The 23,746-nt window shown below is 37.0% G+C and overlaps 1 protein-coding gene across 2 annotated transcripts in view; it reads right to left on the reverse strand.

Moving 5' to 3' along the window:
• Positions 1-242: 242 nt before the first annotated feature.
• PEX7 (peroxisomal biogenesis factor 7) overlaps positions 243-23,746 on the reverse strand; it is an 82,966-nt gene continuing 59,462 nt past the window's right edge. The window contains exons 9-10 of one of the 2 annotated variants that reach the window (XM_021693241.1): positions 23,129-23,228; positions 243-737 (exon numbers count right to left, since the gene is read on the reverse strand). In XM_021693241.1, coding sequence (XP_021548916.1) covers positions 669-737; positions 23,129-23,228 — 169 coding nt within the window. In that variant the 3' untranslated portion in view covers positions 243-668. Of the gene's footprint in view, positions 738-8,752; positions 8,826-23,128; positions 23,229-23,746 lie in introns of those variants that run through there. The other variant, XM_021693243.1, reaches the window with a different exon arrangement.

Below are 23,746 nucleotides of genomic sequence, written 5' to 3' on the forward strand. Positions count from 1 at the left end.
GATTTGAATAAATGTAAAAAACATGTAAGCTTTTAACTCACAGCATTCCATGTTCTTAAAACATGCCACCAGTCCTTGAGACAATCTCATTCAGTCTGTGTGTCAAGAACATAGTAGATGCTCAATAAATACTGCTGAATCAATCAAATCTACATTAGAGCCCTGTTACTGAACCACAGATATCTCTATACTACATATAATTTGTATTCATATATACACTGTATTAGAAAAAGCAACCTTGCTAGGACGTCATAAAATCATAAGTACTCAAAAGATGTAGTTTATTTTAATTTTTACCAACAGCAGTGATTATATTTTACATCAAAAATGACAAATTAAAAATGAAATATATCACTATCAATATAATCTACAGATCTCCCATATTTTAACCCATTTTACAATACAGAGATTACATTTCAATAGACACTACAAGAGGTACCATAACTTCAATTATTCCTTGGATCTTAAGAAATATGGCTTATGTACTAGGCTTAAATAGTGAGCCAAAGTCTTTATCAGCTGCCTCAAAATTATTCCAGGGTAAATTTTTAAAATTTGAAATTTTGACTAGCACATAAAACCATAGTACTATGATATCGATAGTTAATTTATTTCCTGTTAAGTAGCTCTCAGCCAGTCTCCTTTGCTTCTGACTGGGGGAGTATATCTCAGGCTGGCATAGTGAGGCAAACAGGATCATATATCTTTATTGTTTCGTCCCAAGCACAATCAGCCACCTAGAAAACAAAAAGGAAGTAAAAAGAAACGTAATCTACAAACATTCAAGGTCGGCAGCAAAAGCCGAGGTCACTGAGAGTGGAAGCAGATGGCCCGCTGGTAAACATTATTTTCAATAGGAAGAAGGCCTCATTTCCCTCTTAAGGATACACCTCAGGGATTGTTCCCAACTGACGGAAATTGCCTATAAGGATCTCCTGCCTCCCTGCGACCTCACCTCGGCCCCACCTCACCCCAGAACTACATCATCCCCTATATGTCCCAAGAGAAATGTTGAAAAAACCCACTCCTAAAGTGGGAACCAAGGCACATGCTAGGTATCGTGGGGACAGAAAGGAGATAACGTACAGCTCTTGCCTTCGCGGAACGGCTCATTCACGACCTGCAGTGAGAAGCGCTCAAAGACTCTCAGAGGAGGGACTATCTGCATCGAAGTGGGGTGGTGTCGGAAGACTTCACAAATGCTGTGGCATTCACCCTGGCCCTCTTTAGGGGCAGACGTGGGTGCCAAAGACATTCAAGTCTAAGAAGTCATAAAAACATGAAGGGGGCCAAAGGCCTTGGTGCTCAGGAACCGGGTGTTAAAAGGCTTGTGAGTATATCAATGTCTCAGAGTCTAAGATTGATACATAAAATCAGTGTAGGGGCACCTGGGTGGCTCAGTGAGTCAAGCATCTGCCTTCAGCTCAGGTCATGACCCCGGAGTCCTGGGAACGAACCTGCTTCTCCCTCTCTCACTCCCCCTGCTTGTGCTTTCTCTCTCTCTCTGTCAAATAAATAAAATCTTTAAAAAAATAAATAAAAAATAAAATCAATTGTATCAAATAACAAAGTACTTAGTAACACATTTAATAAAAGACGTGAAAAACAACCACACTAAAAACAAAAACACTGCTGAGAGAAACTGAAGAGGCCTAAATAAATCAGGAAATATGTTCATGGGTTCAATGTTGTTCCGAATTTAATGCTCCCCAAAATAATCTATAAATAATTCATGATCTCAGCAGGCTTTTTAATGAAAATGGACAAGGTGACTTTTAAAGTTAGTGTGGAAATACAGAGGACCTAGAATAGCTGAAAGAATCTTGAAAAAGAACAGCAAAAATGTACTTCTTATACTACCTGACTCAAGACTTACTATAAAATTATAGTAATCAAAACAGTGTAATATTGGTATAAGGATATACAAGTAGATCAAGGAACAGAACAGAATTCGGGAATAGATCCCAACTTGGACAACAGCTTTTCATCCAACGTACCAAAACAATTCAACAGGGGAAGGGAAGTCTTTACAACTAGTGGTGCTAGGAATGGACATCCATATGGAAAAAAAAATGAACCTCAGCCCCAACTTCACACCATAAACAAAGATTAATTTCAGGGGGGATGTGCCATGGACCTAAATATAAAAGCTAAAGGTATAAAGCTTTGAGAAGAAAACATAGAATATATTCTCAATCTGAAGATTAGTGAAGATTTTGTAGACAGGACACAGAAAGCAATAGCCACAACGATTTGTTAGGTGCAATTGAAAATAAAACTTTTGCTCATCAAAACACACTGTTAGGAAAATAAATAGGTAAGACATAGAGTGGGAGAAAATGCTCCCAAAACCAATGCATCTGACAATATGTATCCAGAATATATGTAAAGAACTACTATATAACTCACTCATGAAAAGACAACCCAATTAAAAACGGGCAAAAGACTTTACTAACAGACAAAGATATATGACCAATAAGCAGACAAAAAATAAAATGTTCACCATCATCAGGCATCAGGGAAATGCAAATAAAAACCACAATGCGATACCACCACAGACTCATGAGAATGGCTAAAATCAAAGGCAGACAACATCAAATGTCAGCAGGGATGCAGTGCAGCTGAAACTTGCACACGCGGCTGCTACAACCACTTTGGGAAACTAGCTGTTTCCTATGAAGTTAAACATATAGCTATCTTTAAACTCAGTAATTCCACTTCTAGAGGTTTATCCTAGAAAATGAAAATGGCTTTATGAAACAATGCAGAGCAAGAATGTTCACAGCAACGTCATTCACAATAGCACAGAACCAGAAACAACCAAAATATCCCTTGACAAGAGAAGATAATAAACTGTAGTAAATTCCTACAATGAACTGCTGCTGCTGAGCAACCCAACAGAGAGAGCTATCGATAGGCTCAACAATGTGGATAAGTCTCACAAACATTAAGTTGAGTGAAAGAAGCCAAAAACAAGAGTAACTTACAGGACATTCCATCATATATGTTCTAAAACACGTGAAACTTAATCTAAGATTTAAAAAAATAGGGCAATGTTTGGTTTTGTTTTTTCAGCTGGGGGTAGAGGAGGGGACAGGGGGAGACTGGAAAGAGATAGAAGAGAATTTTTGGAGGAAGATGCAAATGTTCTATATTGTGATGGGATGTAGATTACACAGTATACCCATCTGTCAAAACATAGACCTAAGACTTGTACATTTGGATGTATGTAACTGATACCTAAATATAGTAAGAATAATAATGCAATAATAATAATAACTGAGCGGGGGTGGGACATGAGTAGAGGAATAAATAAAAAAAGAATGCTGATAATCGTTGAAGCTGGGTAAGGGAAGGAAGTTCATTATCCTATTGTTAACTTTTTATATGTGTGGAATTTTTCACAATAAAAACAAAAACCAAAAATGTAGACAGTGACATGAAGGATGAAGTGGCATAAGAGAGATTTTGACTAAAGATATTTGCACTCTATTCCCCACCTTTAATGGTTACAAAGGCTCCAAGTTTCATAAAGGAACTCACAGTCTCAGTGGACAGTTTAATTATCTGGCTGTCACAGAGTACAAGAACCACTCAGACTGATCTGAACATATTAACTCCTTATCACTCACTAACAGTATTTTAGATCACAATCCAAGCTGGAGAGAGCAGTAGAGACGTAAGCATTAAACACCAGACTCTTCAAGATCTGGTTGCCACCTACTTGTTCGTTTCTTATTGCACCGGGCCCACACACTCAATCCCGGCCTCTTGTTCATGCCTCTGTGCTCCTGTCCTTTCGCTGATCCCCTCCCCTGAGTGACCTCTCTATTCCCTCCCTCCCCTCTCCCCCTCGCCTTGTTCTGTCTGGAGAGAATACCTCTCTTTTGAAGAATCCGGTTAATCATCACTCCCTCTATGAAGTCATTCACAGCATCCATGCAATTCGGCTGTACTTACTTACAGACGTGTGTGGCTTCGGCCCTTTGGAGGCACAGACAGTGTCTTGCTATAACACAGTAACTACTCAATAAATATTAGCTCAGAGAGTGTATTTTGCAGAGGAAGACTGCAGACAATAACGTTTTCTTGTGTTCATACTGAAGAAGCAGAGCTGGAACCAGAACCGAAATCTGTTGAGTCTGTCCACCAGAAATAAGTGCCTCATAAAAGGCAAACTGACACTCATTATCTGCCTGGTCCTGCAGTTACATGTTTTTATATCATGGGACACAAAGATCATTATATTAATTTACCCCTGTCTCATCTATGTATATTTTTTTCAAGTGCTAGACCTTTCCATGTTATTTACTCGGGACTTATTTGCTCAGAACTTCAATAACTAACAAATATCAAGGCCAATGAATCAGCAAATGTTCATAAATCTATAAATTAATTGGTAAAATAAAAAAGACCTCAAACTGCAAATGGTATGGAATTATGAATAGTTGATTCAAATCAATGCAAATAATATTTCTCCATTAACTAACTAAACTCCAGCTAGTGTCACAAGTTTAAAAAAGCTTACAATAAAAAAAAAACAATAGGTAAGAAGAAAAGCGCTTTACTAAACTAACAAGGAGGTGCCTGACTCTCCGAGGTACAGTGGGCTTCCTGCTAAGGAGAGATGGTGGTGTGGTCCCTGGCGGTGGTGGGCGGGGCTCTCATTGATGACCATCACCACCTCATGGCCTCTGGAGGCTCTGCTTCCCACTTAAGAATGGGAGTAAACACAAGGCTCTCTCTTAATGTTCCCTACTACCCATCCGAGGCCAGGCTGAAAGACATTTAAAAAAAAAAAAGACTTTAAAAATAAGCGTTAACAAAAAGACCGAAAGATAAGTAAAGCGAATGGCATGAAAATAAACAATCTGCTTTACAGGATGAGACTGACTCATTCTTCAGCTGGTCAAACAAAGCGAGGAATCTTCCCTAGCTCCTCTCCTACTTCTTCACGACAAAAGCCATCTTTCCATCCCATCTCCAGGAATACACTCCTGGCTACGAAGACTCCTTCAAGGCCAGACTCGGGATCAAGAACGAGAAGAGATAATAGGGTGTCTCCTTTCTCATCTACCGAAGATCCTCTTTCTCAGTTTCAGCCTCCTATACGGGGACTCACTTCTTTGCCCATGACCTTGCTGTCAGGAAAAACTGAAAGACGGCAATCAGCAAAAGGACTGCTGGGTGTTGTTTCAGCGAAATGCCAGCATTGTCCTAGGGCCTCACAGGGTTACCTCGTTCTGTAGGGGTCTGTGCCTTTCCCGGTCTTTGGGTTATTTTACAACTCTGAAAGTTATAGAAAACTGATAGTAATCAAATGATTCTCATCCATTAAAGTTGCAAATGAATGTCGTCCTGTGGAGATGCAACTGATGCCTCCCCTTGTCCCCCAGAAATCATTCCAAACATTACACTTTTTTTGCCCTGCGGATATTGACCAGTTCTGCACCTATTAGGTAAATTCATTTCAGCCTTCAGTGATTGCCTGTTTATGTCTGTTCTTTGGTTCCTCTGAGCCAGTTGTAAAATCTTTCATGAGTTACATAAATCTTTGATACATGTTCATGATATATCTGTGTGAGAGTCATGATCGCTATTTTGAAAATTATCCTCTGACATGGTCACATACAGGGAGATAGCTTATTGGCCTCAACAAGGAAATCATTATTTCTGTGGAACATAATAACCCTTGTTTTCTCATAGGAGATGAGACAGTAACAGAAAAGCCATTTCATTAAAAAAACAAACATGAAATGGAGGGAATGGACAGATAATTATACTAGGAAAAAAAGCTAAGAATAATTGTTAAAATTAGGCATGAAATTGTCTACATCTCTTGGCAGCAAAGATTAAAAAAAAAAGCAAACAATAATGCAAGAAACGCAAATATCAGGATCAATTTACCAGTTCATCAGAAGAAATCAAGTTTTTCCTAGCACTTGCCTGGCTATAAGAGAAATATATAATATGCTTCCATTTATAAAAGTCATTCAGTGCCAAAACAGTGGTTTTACAAGAGATACAAAGTCATTCCTCATATGGCTGTTTTTAAAATAAACATCTCAACCCTCAAATAAGCCAAAAGTACACTATTCAACTGTAGTTTCCTGAAGGCATTTCTATAGGGTAGTGGTTCTCAAGAGTTAGTGTACATTAGAATCATCTGGAGGATGTGTGAAAACACAGAGGCCTGTTCCCCATCCTCAAAGTATTCCTTCTCGAAGTGCGGCCCTGAGATCAGCTTCACTGATATCTCCTAGGGCTGATGTACACCCTGGGATCTTCAAATCAAGTCCACAGAAGGGATTCAGAGAGTCTAAAGATGCAACATTTTGTGTGTATATACATCTGTGGGGGAGGGGAGAGAGACTCAATCATTTTCTTCAGTTTCTCAATCCCTAACCCCAAAAGTTTAATCCAGAGCATTCCCCAGCAGAGCATCACAATCACCTAGGGAACATTCTAAAATGCAGCCAAAATTGAGAACCTCTGATATAGAACCTCTGATGTAGATCAATTTTCTTAACTGGGCTTTTGTCACATGCACAAACCTGGAGTTCTTCGGTAGTATCTTATGTACGGGAATTTTTTGCTGTTGACTAAACATTAAAAAATAAATGAATGAATAAATGAATGAACAAATGAACAAAACCAAAATTTAGCGGGGATTCAAATATTCTTGAGGGAGAATTCTCTTCCTTTCTTGAGGAGAAAGAAGAGGTTCATTTGCAACTAATATGGAAAACATCTTATGCCGTATTTTCACATTTATTTGAAACTGAAGTTTCAAATCTGGTAGGCTGATATGTGGTAGGAAGATGGTGAACTGGGAGGAGGACCGAGAAAAAAACATGACTGAACGCTCTCTAAAGAACACTAGCCCCACCTGAAGCAACCCTACCCCCAAAGTTTATGTAGCTGCTTGATCCTGTTCTACATGAGGCAGTATCCAGAATTTCTACTTAAAACACATAAGAAAATTTTATTAATCATGTAAGCTATGGTTAAAACCAATAGGTTGATATATTTTTTTATTTGATATTTGCACCCTGCTGAGTTCTAAATGGGCTTAAGTGGTTTATAGATTAAGGCACAGGGCCAAATAAAATAAATACAGATTCAGGGGGAAATGTCTGTTCTAAAGGGAACAAATGGAGCAAAAGCTTTCAGGCATCAGAGCTGAGCACATTACAACACTTGTAGAATAAATTAGGCTCTGTGCTTTGTGGTAACTAGGGAGAAAATGAGAGCATGCTGGGTAATACGGTTTCTGTTCTCTAACAACATGCACATATGGATGTAAACATTTTTGTATAATTAAACCCGAATAGGATTTTCAGCAATTATACATCTTGGTCAAATCTATATTCCTGTGTTTTGTAGAGTAGACCTTTAGTAAATACTGTTGAATGAATGAATGAAATAATGAGTGAGTGAGTGAATCCATGCAGTGGTTTTCTTCCTCCAGAGATTTTCTGGAGTAGAGCCTCACCCATGGTAAGGAGCACCTGGTCAGGTGTGAGGTCAGAGATCTGGGTGAAGGCAACAAGTTGTATGGGAATGGGGAATATATGGGATTGTTGAGTGTCATGAATATTATTTAAAGAGATTTCACAGGGAGCCTTCTTTTATGTCCCAGGAGCTCTTAGTCCAATATTCCTCTACACTACAAGGCTATCTAAAACATAATTCATATATATGTGTATATATATATATGTATATATATATGCACATTTATATTCATCCATTTATTTAACAAATATTTATCGGGTATGTCCTCTGTCAGATGCATGCTGAGGACATTACAGTAAACAAGATGGTCCTGGTCTCTGACCCCACAGATCTGGAGTCTGGCAAAGAGATGGATAAATAGACATCTACAATGCAGAGAAATATGGACAATGATAGACGAATTATAGGATCCAGTAGAGGTAGGGGTCACTATAACCAAATGTGAGGAAAGTGGATATATTCAGGAAGAAATATCATCTAAGTTGTGGCTTAAAGGAGAAGGATGCCTCGGCCAGACAGCATTTGGTGTTGCTATTGTTTGCTGGAGGTGGGGGACACACTAGAGAGAAGGAAAGTGTTCTAGGCAGTGGAATAAATAAGAATAAATGAAGACCTAAAAGTTCTAGCTTTAAAACAACTAAACTGCATTGTAACTCCTCAGATGAAACTCTTAATCTTTGGAGACAGGCTTTTTTTCTGACTCATGTCTGACTCCCGTCTAGGGTTTCTTGAGGGCTGGCTGCCAAGGCCTATCTTGTTTGACCCTCTCCCCTGACGGTGAGTGTGCATGTGGATACCACAGAGTAGGAGCCTCCAGACTCTACCTCTTCTGCCCAAGGATATTCAAGTGGAAAACGTATTCCTTAATCTGCATGCCTCCACTGTAGTACATGTCATCCCTATGCTCTCTGAATTTCCCTTAATCTCACATCAAAACGCAAATCTTTTCATTAAAATTCAGAATTAAAGTTACCAACATTATAGGAAAAATGGTTTGTCAAAATGTTGTATTTCTTCACTTAATGTAAAACTTGAAGACAAAATCTTCTTTTTTTTTTTTTTTAAAGATTTTATTTATTTATTTGACAGAGAAAGACACAGCGAGAGAGGGAACACAAACGGGGAGTGGGAGAGGGAGAAGCAGACTCCCCGCGGAGCAGGGAGCCCGATGCGGGACTCGATCCAGGGACTCCAGGATCATGACCTGAGCCGAAGGCAGTCGCTTAACCAACTGAGCCACCCAGGCGCCCGACAAAATCTTCTTCATTATTATTTTAAAAATCTTCTATCTTCTAGGTAGTGAACAATAACTAATAGGATAAAATTCCATATAAGTTCAATTTTTAGTTATTTTATTTTCACTTTTAATAGCAAAACAAATATTCCTAAGTTTTAAGAAAAAGCACACTAATTAGAAATATGAATTTCTCACTATGTCAATTCTTTAAAACATAATGAAGGCTTCTTGAAAAACGGAATAGAAATTTCTTATTACTCTCAATTTTGTGGACATTGCTTTTTGCCCTTGGGAAACTTGTTCAATTTACTGTAACTATCTGTAGGACATACAGCCTTTTTAGCAAAAATGAACAAGCGGAACAGGCAGAAGGATGAAGAGAGAATGAAAGAAATGCTTAACAGTCAACTCTAAATTTGGAAAAAGCAGCCCAGTTATTATGTCGCAGTGTATTGAATTACGGGCTAAAGAAAGAACATGTTTTACCTATTCAACCAACTTACAGGAGGAAGTGACTACAGAGAAGAACATGGTTTATTATGTTAATGATGGAGTTTAAGTAAAGTAAGGCAAGAGTTGACTTGATATACTAAAAATCCTTTTCATTCATTCATTCATTCATTTATTCAGTATTTATTTAGTACATATCTATCATGTAGTTTGCATTAATCTACTCTGTATTTCCTGGCACAGAGCTGTCACTCAAATATTTACTGAAGCAAAAAACAAAAGGAGAGAAGGAAGAGAAGAACTTGTACCGGACTCTGAAAGGCAGAAGTGGGGAAGAGTGAGGGGAACAGTGGCAAACACATGGAGATGACAAATTACAAAATATAATTGGTATATAACAGAGGGATTACATGGGATGGTGGGAAATACAATTAGAAAGCAGTACAGATTATAGTGAATCTTAAAAGCAACATTAAAAATTCAGACTCGGGGCACCTAGTGGCTCAGTTAAGCAACTGACTCTTGATTTCGGCTCAGGTCGTGATCTTGGGGTCCTGGGATTTAGTCCCACCTCAGGCTCCCTGCCCAGTGGGGAGTCTGCTTGGGATTCTCTCCTTCTCCCTCTGCCCCTCCTGCTTGTTCTCTCTCTCTCTCTCTCAAATAAATTAATTTTAAAAAGTAAAAGTCCCTTATTAAAGATACATAATTTCTTTATCTAGAATCCTGCATATTAAAAATTATTTTTCTTATGTATCACACACAAATGCACACACAGTTGCTGCCATGCAAATGTAATTTTTTCCATTGTATTTTCTAACTTGATTACTGACATCTACATGGTATTCATTTTTGCACGTTTATTTTTACTGATCTTATTGAACTCATAATTTTTAACAGGCTTAAAGTTGATGTTCTGGATTATAACATTGACAATCATATGGAGTTGATACGAATACCTTTGTCAATATTTTTAACTTTTAAAGATATTTATATCCCATTTTGTTTTCTTCTATTACTAATTGGCTATGCCTCTTAGAACCATGTTGATTATCCTAGTGAAGATGGTAATTCTCATCTTGTTCCTACCTTTAATGAAGCCACTGATAGATTTCAGGTCAAGGACTAACAAAATCAGATTTGCATTATGGAAAGCTCTCCCCAGAAGCAGTCTTGAGAATCAGTGGAATGATGAAAAGAGCTCAGAGACCAATTAGATTCCTGCAGCAACCATGGCAGAGATACTAATAAATGCTTATCTAAGGCAATGGAGCTAGAAGGGAATGGTCCAGATTTCAGAGATATTGGTGAGGAGAAATTTATAAACTTGATGCCCACTTGAATTTAGGGAGACAAGCAAACTAGGATGACTTCTCAGGTCTTGCCCATCATGCAATCAATTGAGCAGTTAGGAATACCAGGGTAAAAGTAAGACATCTATTGCAACCACACAGTAAATGCAATTGGATAAATGGGACAAGCATCCCTAGCATATAATTAAATTAATTGATATTAAAGGATGTCTACTTCTGTAAGGATGGTAAGAAGAAACTGGAGATGAAGACATTTGTCAAAGTGGTAAAGAAGATGAGGTTAGTACAATTAGCATTAAAGCAACAGGATGAGAAGATTTTTCTTTAAACAAATCTAAATCATATAGCTAAAGAAGAAGGAAATTTGGGAAAAGGCTAACTTGGTTTTCGGGGGTTTCCTGGTGACTTTTTGGGCTTAACATCTGAATGATGAAAGGGAGACAGATACAAGGGTGTAAAAAGAGAATGTTGATTTTGAGAGAGTAAAAGCAGCAGGTAAACCTACTAATTCTTGATGTCTAATAATGGAAGAAAAGCCAAATTTACTGGTAGGGAGACAGGACAGTGAGGTCAAGTGAGTTTTGAAAATAGAGAACAGAACTGGCTGACGATCTATAAAAGCACTGTGTACATCTGAGGAAGCAAACACCTGGATGAGGAAGTCAGTGAGAAAATCAGGAACCCACTGGAAAAGGGAGAAACAGAGATAGACCACAGATATTGTGAGGTGATAGAGAGGGAAGAAGATATTTATTCTTGCTTATTTTTACAATTAAATAGCAAGTAAGGTCACGTGTCCAGAGTGTTAATGATACTGTGGGAGGCTGAGAAAAGATATTGTGGAGAATGAATGGGCTAGAAAATCAAAATGACTTCAAACGTAAGTTGAGTAGGACCAAGAGCCCAGATGAAATTTTTGTGAAAATGTAGTTTGTGGTGTGCCAAGTCAGCATTTTTGCTTGGTTTCTCAGAAGTGATGACAATGAGCAAGAAAGTGGGTGATTCAGGATTGGGAGCCGAGGCAGCAGAGACTAAGATGTCAATAATTCTGCAAACTCTCACTGCAAGGGTTGTCCATGAAGCCCAGCAAGCAGTAGACACAGGTTAACACATCCACCTTAGGGATACACCAAGGTCCTACCAAGCTGAGCCTCAGAATGTTTTACAGCTGGGGGAAAACAGGCCCTTGTTATATAATTTTCAGCCACAAATCACACAATTATGAGAGCATCAAAGAAGAAACAACAGAGACTAATAATGCCTGAGGACACTGGATGCTTCTGGCACATGTTCTTTTTGGCTCTAAAGCTAGTCTGTGACAGATGCAGAAAATATCACCTCCGATAAAAGGTGAAAAGAATTTAGTTATCTTAACTACCAATAATGCTGGTCTTCTTTTACAATTGAATTTTCCAACTTCATACTAAGAATTGCAAAATATTTTTATCCACTGTCAATTCGTAAAGGTGGCATCTAAGACTGTGGGTAGAGAGATTTGAATCAAAACATGAGCTGAATTTTTAAATGATGCCTAATTTTTAAAAATTTCTTTATAAATTTGTCCTTTAAAAAAAAGTTACATTAGTTTTAGGTGTACAACATAATGTTTCAATATACGTATATATTGCCAAAATTTTTTTTTACTAAAATGTCAACAAAGTCAAAGATACTTTTAAAAACACATCTATAGAACTGTTTAAATCAGAGCCAAATTTAAGCATCTTCCACTGAAACAAAATGAAAATATATAAAATTTCTTTTGCCCTAAAAAAAATCTTTGTAAAGTGCATACATGGTCCTATCATGGATAGTGTAGGATACTCACTCATTAAAGATTATATTTACCAAGAATTTTAGGAGTCCCAGAAGATAGATTTACATATGTAATATAACCACAACTATGAAAAATATGCATACATATGGAAAACGACTGGAAGAGTAGTTACTTTTGGGAAGGATGGGGGCAAGATGTAGAAAGAAGCATGAGAGAACTTTTTGAGATTCTGGTAGGGTTCTGTATCTTAACCTGAATGGTGGTTACAAAGGTGTGGTCATTTCTTGATAACTTACTGAGCTGCTCAATTAAAATATGTGTATTTTCCAACAAGGAGGTTACACTTCAAATAAAAATTTCTTAAAGAAAAGACTGAAAAGAAACATACTAATATGGTGTAACAGAGATTCTTTCTAACGTGGTAGGACCATGGGTAATCGTTTCTCTTTTTTTAAAAATGTTTTTATTTATTTATTTATTTGACAGAGAGAGAAACAGCGAGAGGGAACACAAGCAGGGGAGTGGCAGAAGGAGGTGCAGGCTTCCTGCCGAGCAGGAAGTGCAATGCGGGGCTCGATCCCAGGACCCTGACCTGAGCTTAACGACTGAGCCACCCAGGCGCCCCAATCTTTTCTCTTTCTTCTGAATGTAATTTCCCAATTTCATCACGAGAAAAAAGATCAACTTTATTAAACATATAAAGATTCTATTTTGGAATGAACTAATAAAGTCTACTTTAAAAGAGATTAAAAAGAGAAATAACTGTCTCCCAAAAGGCATGTGTAACAATATGTAAACCTATACCCAGATTATAAATACTAAACTAAATATCAATGAGCATTCAAAGGAGCAGAGTTGATACTATAGAGCACAAAGTCAGGAATTCTAAAAATATATTAATACAGAAAATCCCCATTATACAAACGGGTATATTACAGGTCCAGAATCATACGCCTAAAAACAGAAAAAGGGTATCCAATTTAGAAATCATAAGGATAAGAGAGACAAGAGAAAATGCCAGGGCTGTACAAATCATGATCAGAGGGAAAAAAAATCAAAGAAAAATTTTCTGAGCTGAAAGGTAACTTCAGCCTGGTTAACAAGAGAGGGGATAGAGCATTTCTCAGCAATTATCCTCAAAGAATGACCCTAGATACTTATTTGTCAAGTTTTAAACCTTTAAAGACAAGATCTTACATCTGTCAAGAAGAAAGGAGGTATAAGAATGCTTTTGGATCTCATTTTTCAGATCTCTAAGAAAGAAGAAGCTAAAAAGAAAAAGGAATTATAAATATAAGAACTCAGATAAATCTCTTTTAAGACAAAGGATATATTAAGATACAAAGACCTAAAGTAACATCAGCAAAATCCAACAGCTGTTAAGATTACAAGAGACAACAAGTTTTTGAAAACAGATGGAAAGGTACTTTCTTAAAGGTGAGAGGAAGATACTTTCTAAGAGAATAAAATATGAACAAAGGGTGACATTAATATGCAATCGGTAAACTTAACCACATATTGTGAGAATAAAAGATAAATATGTCAAAAATAACTCTTAAGGTTAATGGTTGCAGCTACTCCTATCAAGAAGTGGAGTCTATTTTTCTTACTCTTTGAATCTGAGCTGGCCTCATGACTTGCTTTGCAACAGATGGGCCGCTGCATGAACTTCTAAGTCTAGTCCTGGAGATGCCTGGCAGCTTTTAGTCTTGCCCTGTTGGAAACCTACAACTGCTAAGTAAAGAAGCCTGGGCTCATCTGAAGACACGTGACTCAAGACGACAACCAGCAATGTAACCTAGACACGTGAGTGAGGCCTTCTTAGAACACCCAGCTCTAGTTACGTCACCAGATGACTGAAGTCACATGAAGGACCCCAGGTGAGACCAACAGAACTGCTTGGCTGAGTCCAGCCCAAATTGCTGACTCACAGAATTGTAAGCAAAGAAAATTGATGTTTAAGCCATTAAGTTGTGGGAGAGTTCGTTCGCAATAAATAACAGAGAGAAAATATGTGAGAGAAAAATAGGGACATGCATCAAGAACTTGATCTCTTGTATCTCCCTACAAGGGAGTTTAATGCTACTTGGCAAAAACATAAATACTACAAATAATACAAATGTTTGTGTGAAAATGTGTTCATGCTAGATATGCAAAGAAAGATACTGGTTGAGGCATCATCTTAGTTTGATAAAAAGAAGAGGGATGCCTGGGTGGTTTAGTCGGTTAAGCGTCTGCCTTCAGCTCAGGTCATGATCCCAGGGTCCTGGGATCAAGCCCTGCATCAGGCTCCCTGCGCAGTGGGGAGCCTGCTTCTCACTTGCCCTCTGCCCCTCCTCCCTGCTTTTGTTCTCTTGCTCTCTCCCTCTCTCTCAAATAAATAAAAATTTTTTTTAAAAAGGAAAAAAGAAGAAATTTTTAAAGATAAACTTATAGGGAGAAGAAGAGACAAACTCGTCACTGAAAATCTTATACGGAAAGTAACAAGATCCTAGATCTTGGGAGTTAGAAAAGCCTCTTCTTCGAATCCCAAATCCAACAGGTTACAAAGTCTGGACCTAGTGAGTTTCTCAAAGTCTCTCACATATCTACCACATTTAATCTGTCTTTTAATTTGGATGTTTAGACCATTTACATTTTTCCTTTCCTTTCCCTTTCATTTCTTTTCTTTTTTTTTCTTTCTCTTCTCTTCTCTCCTTTTCTTTTCTTTAGCAAGCTCTACACCCAACATGGGGCTTGAATTCATGACCCTAAGACCAAGAGTCACCTGCTCTACCGACTGAGCCAGCCAGGCACTCCTAGACCATTTATATTTAATATAATTGTTGAAATAGTTTGATTTAAAGGCTACTACATATAAGATCGTGTCCTTGGCAAAGAGAGATTAGCTTTACTTCTTCTTTTCCAATTTAGATGCCTTTCATTTCTTTTTCTTGACTGATCTAACTAAAACTTCCACTACTATATGTTTAATAAAAATGGTGAAAGCAAGCACCTTGTCTTATTCCTGAGAAAAGCTTTCAGTTTTTCACCATTGAGTATGATGTTGGCTGTAGGTTTTTCTATATGGGCTTTATTATGTTGAGGTAGTTATTTTTTATAATTATCTTCATGATTGGCTTAATAGTTATAGCTTTTTTTCTAAAACTTATTAGATGTTAACTTGGGTTTAGAATAAACATCTTGAATTTATCACAATCTACTCTCAAATTTATCACAATTCTTCCCTCATTTTATTATTGTCATACATTTTACTTTTGTACATACTATGAGCTCTACGATATACTGTATGCAAATATAATGCATACAATACTATTTTTGCTTTAGGCAAAAATTTTCAAAGCGACAAAATAAAGTTAAAAAGTGTCTTGCATATTTACTTCATTTTTGCCATTTCTAGTTACTTTATTTTTTTCTTTCTTTCTTTCCTTCCCTCCCTTCCTTCCTCCCTTCCCTTACTTTTCCTTCCTTCTTTCCTTCCTTTCTTCCCTACCTCCCTTCCTCCCTCTGTCTGCCTCTTTCTTTTCATTTTGGTCTGGGTATATTTCTTCTGACATTTCTTGTAGCATAGATGTGCTCTGAGCTTTTGTCTGAAGTTTCCTTATTTCCCCTTCTTTTTTTTAAATGATTTTATTTATTTGAGAGAAAGAGAGCAGAGCCTGTGAGAGAGAGCACAAGCAGTGGGAGGGGCAGAGGAAGAAGGAGAAGCAGACTCCCCACTGAGCAGGGAGCCTGACAGGGGGCTGGGTCCCAGGACCCTGGGATCATGACCTGAGCCAAAGGCAGACGCTTAACCACCTGAGCCACGAAGGAGCCCCCTTTATTTCCTCTTTATATTCAAAAGATTCCTCTTTATATTCTTCATTTAGTACTTTAAAAAGACATTCCTCTGTCTTGTGGCTTACATAGTTTCTGATAAGAAGTCTTCTGTAATCTTTATCTAGATGCTTCTGGGTATGTTTCTTTTTTCTGTTTGCCTTTAATATTTTCTCTTTATCTTTGGTTTTTAGCAGTTTGAATATGGGTATGCCTTGATGTGTTGTTTTGTTTGTTTAAATCCTGCTCAGGGCTCTCTAGGATTCTCAAACCTGTGATTTGACCTTCATTATTTTTGGAAAATTCTCTTTAAATATTTCATCTTCCCTATTTGCTCTCTCTTCTTTAGGACTCCAATTACATATATGCAAAAACATCTGATATTATCCCACAGATGCTAGATGCTCTGTTCTCTTTTATTGCCCTTGTTCTTGTTTTCTCCTGCGGTTTCAGCTTGGGTAGTTTCTAGTGACCTATCTCTAAATTTACTGATGAGTCTTCTGATGGACATATTGAAGGACTGCATCTCTGACACTGTACTTCTAAAAAATTACTATTTTCAGTTGACTATTTTTATCTCTTGGCTGAAATCCCTCATCTGTTCACACACGTTGTCCACCTTTTCCACTCGATCCCATTTGTATAGCAGCCGTGTTTTCTGCCCGTGCTCTGCCAAAAGTAAAACAGTACTGGGGTCCCATCTCTCCTTGGAAGGAGGCCTCTTGGCTTCCTTGGACTTAGGGCTACTTGTTTGCCCTGCTGTCTCAGCTTTCTGATAGATTCACAGGAAGTCTGATTTTGTAGTTTATCTGACTTTCTCTTATTTTTACAGCGGAAATCATGCTTTTTTCATCTTTTTACATCGTAGGGAAAATTAGAACGTCCACTCCTTTTTTAAAAAAATCTTCACTGAGAGGTAATTTAAATACCATAAAATTCATCCATTTTAAGTGTACAATTCAATGATTTTTAGGATCTTTACAGGGCTGTTCAGCTATCACCATAATCCAGTTTTAGAACATTTCCACCACTCCCCAAAGGTCCTCTGTGTCCATCTGCAAACAATCCCCATCCTCATCCCCTACCACAGATAACCACTGATCTCCTTTCTATCTCTACAGACCTGCCTTTTCTGGACATTTCATATAAATGAAATTATACATTATACAGTCTTTGCATCTAGTTTCTTTCATTAGCATAATGCTCTGGAGCTTCATCCATGTTGTAGCATGTATCAAACTGCTCCCTTTTATTCCCGAATAGTATTCCATTGTATCGGTATACCACATTTTGTTTATCCATTCAGCAGCTGACTGACATTTGGATTGCTCCCACTTTCTGGCTATGAACATTCATGTACAAGTCCTTGTGTAGATCTATATTTTCATTTCTTTTGGTTAGATATCTAAGAGCGTAAGTGCTGAGATGTATGGTAAATTTACATTTAACTTTTTAAGAAACTGCCAAACTTTTCCAAAATAACTACAACATTTTACATTTCCACCAGCAATACATGGGAATGTCCTCTTTCTTGAACTAAGTTCTTCTTTGAACTTCAAAGATACTATACTTTTGTAGTTCTTCTTTCACCTCGCTAACCGTTCCTTTCAATCCACTTTGCTGGATTCTCTTTTTTCAGACTTCTAGAGTTTCTTCTGAGCCTCTTCTTCACTTATATACTCTCTAGATAATTTTAATCTTCCCCCAAACTTTTAAATCGTTTTTATGCCAAAAACCTCCAAATTTGTATTTGTTACCCTAAACTCTTCCCCGAGGTGGACAAGCCTAAATCTGTTTACCTAGCATCTCCATTTGAATGTCTAACAGGAGACCTCCCCAACATAACTCTTGACTGTTCCCGATCCCAGATCATCTCCTCTTCCCCTATCTCAGTAAATTAAACCATTGCCCACCTTGTTTTTAGGCCCAAATCTTAGGAGTAATCATTGATTTTTCTGTTTCTCTCATAGCCCATTTCTAACCCATCAGCAAATCCTACTATCTCCAAAGTAAACCATGTGAAATTTTCAGTAATTTTATATGGTTCAATCTACTATATTATGAATCTTTTCATCTCAACATCTCTTAGATTTTAAGTCACCATTATCTTTTTTTTTTTAAGATTTTATTTATTTATTTGAGAGAGAGCGAGCACAAGCAGAGGGAGTCGCAGAGGGAGAGGGAGAAGCAGGCTCCCCACTGAGTAGGGAGCTCGATCCCTGGGATGCTGGGATCATGACATGAGCCGAAGGCAGACGCTTAACCAACTGAGCCACCCAGGTGCCCCTTAAGTCACCATTATCTTTTGCCTGGATTACTTCAAGAGACTCTAAGCTGCCCTCCCAGCTTTCAATCTTACCTGTCTGCTATTCTGCCACAACAGACAGAATGATTTTTTTTCTTTTTAAGTAGGCTCCATGTCCAGCATGGAGCCCAATGCAGGGCTTGAACTCCTAACACTGAGATCAAGACCTGAGCAAGAGTTGGACACTTAACCAACTGAGTTGGTTAACCTACTGAGCCACCCAGATGCCCCCAGAATGATCTTTTAAAAGCACAAATCACTGGACAGCCTCATGTAAAAGAATGAAACTGGATCACTATCTTATCCCATATACAAAAATTAACTCAACATGGATTAAAGACTTCAATTTAAGACTTGAAACCATAACACTTCAAGAAGAAAACACAGGTATTAAGCTTTGACAAGAGTCTTGGCAACAAATTTTTGGATCTGACTCCAAAAGCAAAGACAAGGGGAACTATATCAAACTAAAACGCTTCTGTACAGTAAAGGAAATAATCAACAAAATGAAAAGGCTGAATGGGAGAAAATATTTGCAAATCATATATGATAAGGGGCTAATATCCAAAATATAGAATGAACTCATACAACTCAATAGCAAAAACACACACAATCCAATTAAAAAAGAGGCAGAAGCTCTGAATAGAAATTTTTCCGAAGAAGAAATACAGATGGCCAACATGAAAAATGCTCAACATTACTAATCATCAGGGAACTGCAAATCAAAACCACAGTTAGATATCACCCCACACCTGTTAGAATATGGCAATCATCAAAAAGACAAGAAATAATAAGTGTTGGCAATTATGTAGAGAAAAGGGAACTCTTGTAAACTATTGGTGGGAATGTACCTTGGTGTAGCTGCTATAGAAAACAGTATGAAGGTTCCTTTAAAAATTAAAAATAGAACTACCATATAATCCAGCAATTTTCCTTCTTGGTATGTATCCAAAGAAAATGAAAATACTAATTTCAAAAGATATATGTACCCCTATGTTCACTGCAGCATTATTTACAATAGCCACAATATGAAAACAACTAAGTGTCCATCAATGAATGAATGGATAAAGAAAACATGGTAGGGATAGATAGATACATAGATAGATAGATAGGTAGATAGATAGATAGATACACATATACACACACATATATATATGTGCAATAAAATTAAGCTATAAAAAAAGAATGAAATCTTGCCATTTGTGATAATATTAAGAGGAATCAGACAGAGAAAGAAATACTTTGATTTCAATTACATATGGAATCTTAAAAGACCCCAAAACCAAAAAACAAAGCAACCAAGCTCAAAGATATAGAGAACAGATTGGTGGTTACCAGAGGTGAGGGTAAGGAGTGGGAGAAATAGATGAAAGCGGTCAAAAGGTACTAACTTCCAGTTATAAAATAAATAAGTCCTGGGGATTATAAAATGGTACAGCATGGTGACTATAGTTAATAACACTGTATTATATATTTGAAAGTTTCTATGAGAGATCCTAAAAGTCCTCATCACAAGAAAAACATTTTTTTATAACTTCATGTGATGAGAGATGTTAACTAGATTTATTGTGGTGATTATTTTGCAATATATACAAATGTCAGATCATTATGTTATATGCCTGAAATATCAATTATACCTCAATAAAGAAAATCCACAGATCAATTTCTATCGTTCTTCTGCTTTTCAATCTCCAAAGGCAATTACAAAGAAAGTCAAACACAGTACGGTCTACAGGTCCCTCCACAATTTTGCCCCTACCTAGTTCCCATCACTTTCCCCCTCATTCAGTAGGCTCCAGCCACACTGGCCTTCTTTCTGTCCCTTAATAATAACAAACCCTTTCCCATATCAAGGACTTGACTGTTGTTTCCTCTGTGAAAAACACTCTTCCCTTAGATTTTTGGATGGCTGGCTTCATTTCATTATTCAACTATCAGCTTACATTTCACTTTTCTTAGAGTCTTCCCCAGACCATTTAAGCAAAAGTACCCCATCATTCTCTATCAAATTGCTCCAATTCTGAATAGCATTTATTACTATATGAAATCATCTTTTGGTTTATTATTTGATTTCTCCCCTGTATGTAAGCTCCATGACAGCAGGAACCAAGTCTGCTTTGTTTGCTGGTTTATTCTTAGTGCCTAGAACAATGCCTAGCCTTCAGTAGGCACCTGACAAATATGAATGAATGCATATTTTCCTAAAGCATCCTTAGCTTCCCTGTTTTAGCATTTTTCATACTACACTGTAATTACCTGTCTTACACAGCTGTAGTAGATACTCAATAAATGTGACTGAATAAAAGAATCAATGAATGTCAAAGAGCATTAAGAGAAACAGAAAAATAGATAATTCTGTAATAATACTTTCAAATGATTAAAAATACATTAATAATAAAAGATGCATTAACTAAAAAAACTCTTTAATATTTCATTTGTATGACCTACAACACATAGCAAAAATTATATAAAGCAAATGTGACTAACCTTGAAGAATGGGGAGAAACATAAAATTTAGTTGATAATCTCAACATTCAACTTTTAAAAATATGACAAGTAAACAAATATATTTTCTTAAATTCTAATGTTGAATAATATACCATAAATAAAGAAGAAACAATTTCTTTCATTCTCAAGTACTAGCCATGCTCCCTCCCATCCCAGGGTCTGTGATATACTATTACTTTTTTATGATATTCCTCTGTCTCTTCACTAGTTAATACTTCCTCGTCGGATCTCAGATAAGCCTCACTTCCTTACAGATGTTTTATACAGGTCAAATATCTATCCTAATTATGAACCTCTGAGGAGCAACGTACTTCTCCTTCATAGGCTTGTCACAGCTGTCTATTCACATTCATTTGTGAGATTAATTGATACAACAGTAGACTAAATGCTTTATGAAGACATGGCCCACGTTTACTTTCATTCCTCACTGAATCCCCAGTACCTAGTACAAGTCCGACATATGAAAATATCTGTGGAAAGAGTAAATGAATGAGAGGGAGTGGTCTTACTTTTAAGGTCCCTCCTAATCCCAAGATTCTGTCCCACTATGAGTTAATTCAGTGGAGATTTCTAGTACAATTGAACTGTATATTATGCCACTGAATTTGATGCTTCTTTAGAGCTCAAAGACCCCTGCTTCTCCATTCCTATTTGCTCCCAACAGCAACTATTTCCTTAGTACAAATGGAGTTTGGTTATTCAACCAGAAGAGATGGTTGGCAGTCACCAGATTATAAAATACACACACACATATATATATGACCATGTGATAAAATCTCTTACTATTTAAGAGATTTTAAAATATGACTAATACAAAATGATTAATAAATATGATTAATAAATCCTCTGAAAACAAAGTTCCTTTTAATAAGGTGGTCTATGTGTGGAGGATTTAGAAAACACTTGACGCTCTGGGCGAGGAACTGCCATGACCATGTACATTGAGGAGGCCATAGTCTGGGACGCATAAAGTGCAGGTTAACAGAAATATATGAGAAGGAAAATATTTACTTAGGGTCCTTTGTTTGGTAGTGCCACATTTCAATAGGTACACTGCAACTTTTTTTAACTAGGACAGCAAACAGGTGTGATTATTTTATTAAAAACCATCTATAATAAATGTATTTCTCAGAAAAGGAACTAGTTCATTTGAAACACATTATATTTACATTAAAGATAATGCTATTTCACCTATCACTATTTCAGTTTCTTCTCAGATGTCATTAAATCATTTAAAAACAATTATTCTAAGGTTAATGAGAATATTCTAATGCCTAATAAGAATATTTTATGTATTTATTTTTTGAGAATATTTTATAATGAGAATTGTCTTAAGTTCCTAAAAAAAAAAAAAAAAACTATCCATTTAAATTTAAGAATACAGTAATGAGAAACGGGATTTGCTTTTGGTCCAAGTTCTAAAATTCATCATAAAAACATAATTTCTTAGTCATACTCTAGAATTTCCACATATTATTTTGTTTCATGATTATGTTGGTGTTTTCACAAGTCTGTGTTATAAAGTGTCTAATCACTCAACATACCATAGTTGTTGACTTGACTCTCAAGTCCTCAAGAGAACAAAAGGGGGAAAATAAGAAGTTTATTAATTTTTTTAAAGATTTATTTATTTTAGAGAGAGCAAGTGCATGCATGAATGGGGGGAGGGGCAGAGGGAGAGGGAGAGAAGCAGACTCCCCGCTGAGCACAGAGCCTCACACAGGCTCGATCCCATGACCCTGAGATCATGACCTGAGACAAAATCAAGAGCCCATGCTTAACCAACTGAGCCACCTGGGCACCCCTTAAGTTTAATTAAAACAGTAGCCATTCTACTCTATCTGGTTGCCCATTGGAAGCTTCTCTTCTGACACGTGGTGTGGAGAGGATGATGATAGTCCTGAGAGGAAAATGACCTACCCATCATCTCAAATGCTCAGTGAGGCAACTGAATCTACAACCACACTCCTGACTCTCACAAACCTCTGAGGACAAGCCATCCCCATTCTATTCTTCTCTTGTCACCCTTTCTATTGGGAGAGGTCTGCTCAAATGCTCAAGTTTATGTAACAAAAGAGATCAAGTTAATTAAGTAAATATACTTTGTCCTGCCCTAAAGGCAAAAGTGTCTTCCTGACAGCAACACACGCCGTGCATAGAGCCAGTTGCAAACTGCATGGGTAAGAAAAACATCAGGAGATCACACCCATTACCTGAGTAGGACTCTGAAGACTTAAATCTAAACCACAAGTAAACTCCGTGTGATGTTCCACTGTTTCAAGAAGAGGGTCAGGCTTTGAAAAGTTCCAGAATCTGTGAATATAAACAGAAAGAAATAATTTAAGTGCTAAAACTACTCAAAAATGGATCTAAGAAAAAACAGATATTTACCACAGCAGGGTCTTTATCAAGACAGCTTCAACCAATTCTTAAATACAGAGCCCCACTATTGATCTACATAAAAAAACTAATAAAAAATGTACCCCATTCTATTATATAAAAAAATGAAATTATTAATCAATCTACCCTTGTAGATTATTCCCATTAGTATACCTTGTAGGATAGAAGCTTAACAAGTTTTAGTTAAAAAAAATTTTTTATATTGCACAAGGACATTTAAGATGAGATACTATGCTTCTGTAGCAATTTCTAAAAGCATTCATGACTGTAAAATAAGGATATTGGATTACCCGAACTCTAACATTTTGTGATTTTTAAATACTTCATTTCTCAACAACTGATATGAAAAGATCTTAGGCTTAATTTACATTTCAACAGCAATTCAGATTCTTTAAAAAGAATCTGTTCTCTTATAAAAATCTCGGTAATTC

Source organism: Neomonachus schauinslandi, chromosome 8 (genome assembly GCF_002201575.2).
Source record: "Neomonachus schauinslandi chromosome 8, ASM220157v2, whole genome shotgun sequence".
Classification (NCBI taxonomy): Eukaryota; Metazoa; Chordata; class Mammalia; order Carnivora; family Phocidae; genus Neomonachus; species Neomonachus schauinslandi.